The sequence below is a fragment of the Musca vetustissima genome, unplaced genomic scaffold, assembly GCF_032173495.1.
Source record: "Musca vetustissima isolate MV318-11 ecotype Yass unplaced genomic scaffold, APGP_CSIRO_Mvet_v1 utg46481, whole genome shotgun sequence".
In the NCBI taxonomy this organism is placed as follows: Eukaryota; Metazoa; Arthropoda; class Insecta; order Diptera; family Muscidae; genus Musca; species Musca vetustissima.
In genome coordinates this window covers 1-2442 of record NW_026876003.1, presented here as the reverse complement: position 1 = coordinate 2442, position 2442 = coordinate 1, and the positions used below count along the sequence as shown (strand labels likewise).

At 33.8% G+C, this 2442-nt stretch overlaps 1 protein-coding gene across 1 annotated transcript; it reads left to right on the top strand.

Moving 5' to 3' along the window:
- Window positions 1–265: 265 nt before the first annotated feature.
- On the top strand, window positions 266–1092 carry LOC133338542 (uncharacterized). Its single transcript, XM_061546715.1, has 3 exons — window positions 266–363; window positions 423–776; window positions 969–1092. The coding sequence occupies exons 1-3, from the start codon at window positions 266–268 to the stop codon at window positions 1090–1092; spliced, it is 576 nt and encodes a 191-aa protein (XP_061402699.1).
- The last annotated feature ends 1350 nt before the right edge of the window (window positions 1093–2442 follow it).

Genomic DNA, 2442 nt, shown 5'->3' with positions numbered 1-2442 from the left:
GCCAACTACAACAACAGAAGCTATAATTGAAACCACAACAATTCCTGAGGAGACTACCACGGAGAGCACAACCATGTCCCCGACCACCATTACAACCACTACTGAAGAATCCACAACAATTTCAACTACCACCACCAGCGTCACAACAGAAGAACCTACCACAGAATCAACAACGACGACGTCAACAACAACAACAACAATGATTCCCACCACAACAACAACATGGACCACACCTATCCCCACTACAACAACAACTACGACTACCATGTCCACTCCAACGATACCACGTGACCCCAATCAATTATGTCAGGATGAGGGAGCCACAGGCTTCTACAAACCCGATTATGATCCCAGCTGTAATACGTAAGTTAGCCTTTGTAAAATGTCCTCTCCCGTAATGTAATTTTTAATCTCCCCTTTAGATACATCATGTGTTATGGTGTAACATTACAAGGTATGATAAAATATTGCCCTGCTGGCCAATATTTTGATGGTGAGCGGAAATTCTGTACTGCGGACAGACCAAGTGATTGTTTGATCGAAGTTACAACAACGACTAAGAATCCAAATGCACCGCTAACAACAACTTCTGAGAATCCAAATATTCCTGAAATTACCACTACAACTACGACGACGATTACAACAACTACAACACCGGTAATTACATCGACGACAACAACTCAAGCACCACTTCCAAATCCTCCTCGAGATCCCAAACAAATTTGTCAAGATGCTGGTGCCAGTGGTTCGTATATATACGATGCTGATTGTACAAAGTAAGTCAATACGATCTGCTTAATTTTTAAATATCCCTAAATTAATTTTTAATTCAATGTAAACATAAGAAGACTTCAGATTCTTTTGTAAACGTTATTTTTAACTGACTTGACAGAATCGAAAAGTTATTTCTAACCTCGAACCCATTTTCTATATAATGACGATAAATACTATATACCTTTTTCTTGCAGATTCGTAATGTGTTACATTTTGAATGGAATTTTGGATGGCATTCTAAAATCATGTCCCAGTGGTCAATATTACCATGATGATACAAAATTGTGCATCAATGTCAAACCCGAACGTTGTCTATAAATATCGGTTGTGTTAAAAAAATACAATTTAATACACATATTATTTTTTTATTAAAATAAATATCAAACATCCGAAGCAACCAACACTGCTATTATTTAGAGAACATCTTATATATAAGAGTTAATGAAGACCCAGACAAAACTTGTCTTGAAACGTTATATTGGTGCGTAAGTATGAAATCTTCTGAAATTCTCGCCATAAGGTTATGACAAATATATGGTTACCCATTTCGTAGTTTCAAACGGATTTTTCATTTTATATTTTTTTATATTTATCGAAATATTGGTTTTTCTTTGGACAATATAAATTTCAGACAGTTTGGAGTCAATTTACAAATGTCCGTCTAGCTTTCTGGTGCGCACGATAAGCCTTGAAGTGAGTAACCAAAGTTTGGACATCGTAATATTTCTTCCAAATTTAATTCAAGTTCGAAGATAGATGAAATACACTTATTGTCCGGTAATGGACACCTATTGCCCGAAAATGAAGAATACAAGAAAACAGCCATTTTCTGTAAATGTGGCAACTTTGTCAAATATATTGGACACAATTAGATAGAGGATGTACTTAACTACATTCGAATTATTCATGCATCGAATTATTCATGCATCGAATTATTCATGCATTCGAAATACACTTATTGTCCGGTAATGGGCACCTATTGCCCGAAAATGAAGAATACAAGAAAACAGTAATTTTCTGTAAATGTGGCAACTTTGTTAAATATATTGGACACAATTAGATAGAGTATGTACTTAACTACATTCGAATTATTCATGCATCGTTACGCATTAAAGAAGAAGAATCTATAATAACAACGATTTTCTGTAAATTTGACAGCACTGGCAAACATTTGTCGTCAGCGCCATGTAGATCCAAAAATCAATTATACAAAATTTAAACTTCATTTGTTTTTCCTACTGTAGATACTTAAATGAAATTCGTGGCATGGGGGAGATATAATTGTATACACTTGTGAACTAACAAATAATAATTATTTAACTTTTAAATATAAAATGTGTATAAAGTTTCATTTAATTTCCATCGGTTGTATTTATTTTAATTTTTTTAATTTATTTATTCACAATAATTTCAAAGTCCGCAGACCACATTTAAGAAATTACCAGTCTACAAATCTCATAATTACACTTATAATAAACAATAACGCGAAAATCCTCGACTATAAAATAAAACAAGAAAATCTTAACAATCACGATAACAATTGCGGGCCAAGAATAATACATGTACATTTCACTAACTTGACAAGCAATACTAGTAAAAGTAGTAATTATTCACAGAAACCCAAACAAAAATTTTGACTGCAACTAAGATTCTACTCGAAGATCGAGC

What these genes read in the sequence shown, in the direction of transcription:
- LOC133338542 (XM_061546715.1), top strand. Translation starts at nt 266, where the DNA reads ATGTCCACTCCAACGATACCACGTGACCCCAATCAATTATGTCAGGAT. An exon ending in TATGATCCCAGCTGTAATAC is followed by an intron (nt 364 to 422) that starts GTAAGTTAGCCT and finishes TCTCCCCTTTAG; the next exon opens with ATACATCATGTGTTATGGTG. An exon ending in TACGATGCTGATTGTACAAA is followed by an intron (nt 777 to 968) that starts GTAAGTCAATAC and finishes TTTTTCTTGCAG; the next exon opens with ATTCGTAATGTGTTACATTT.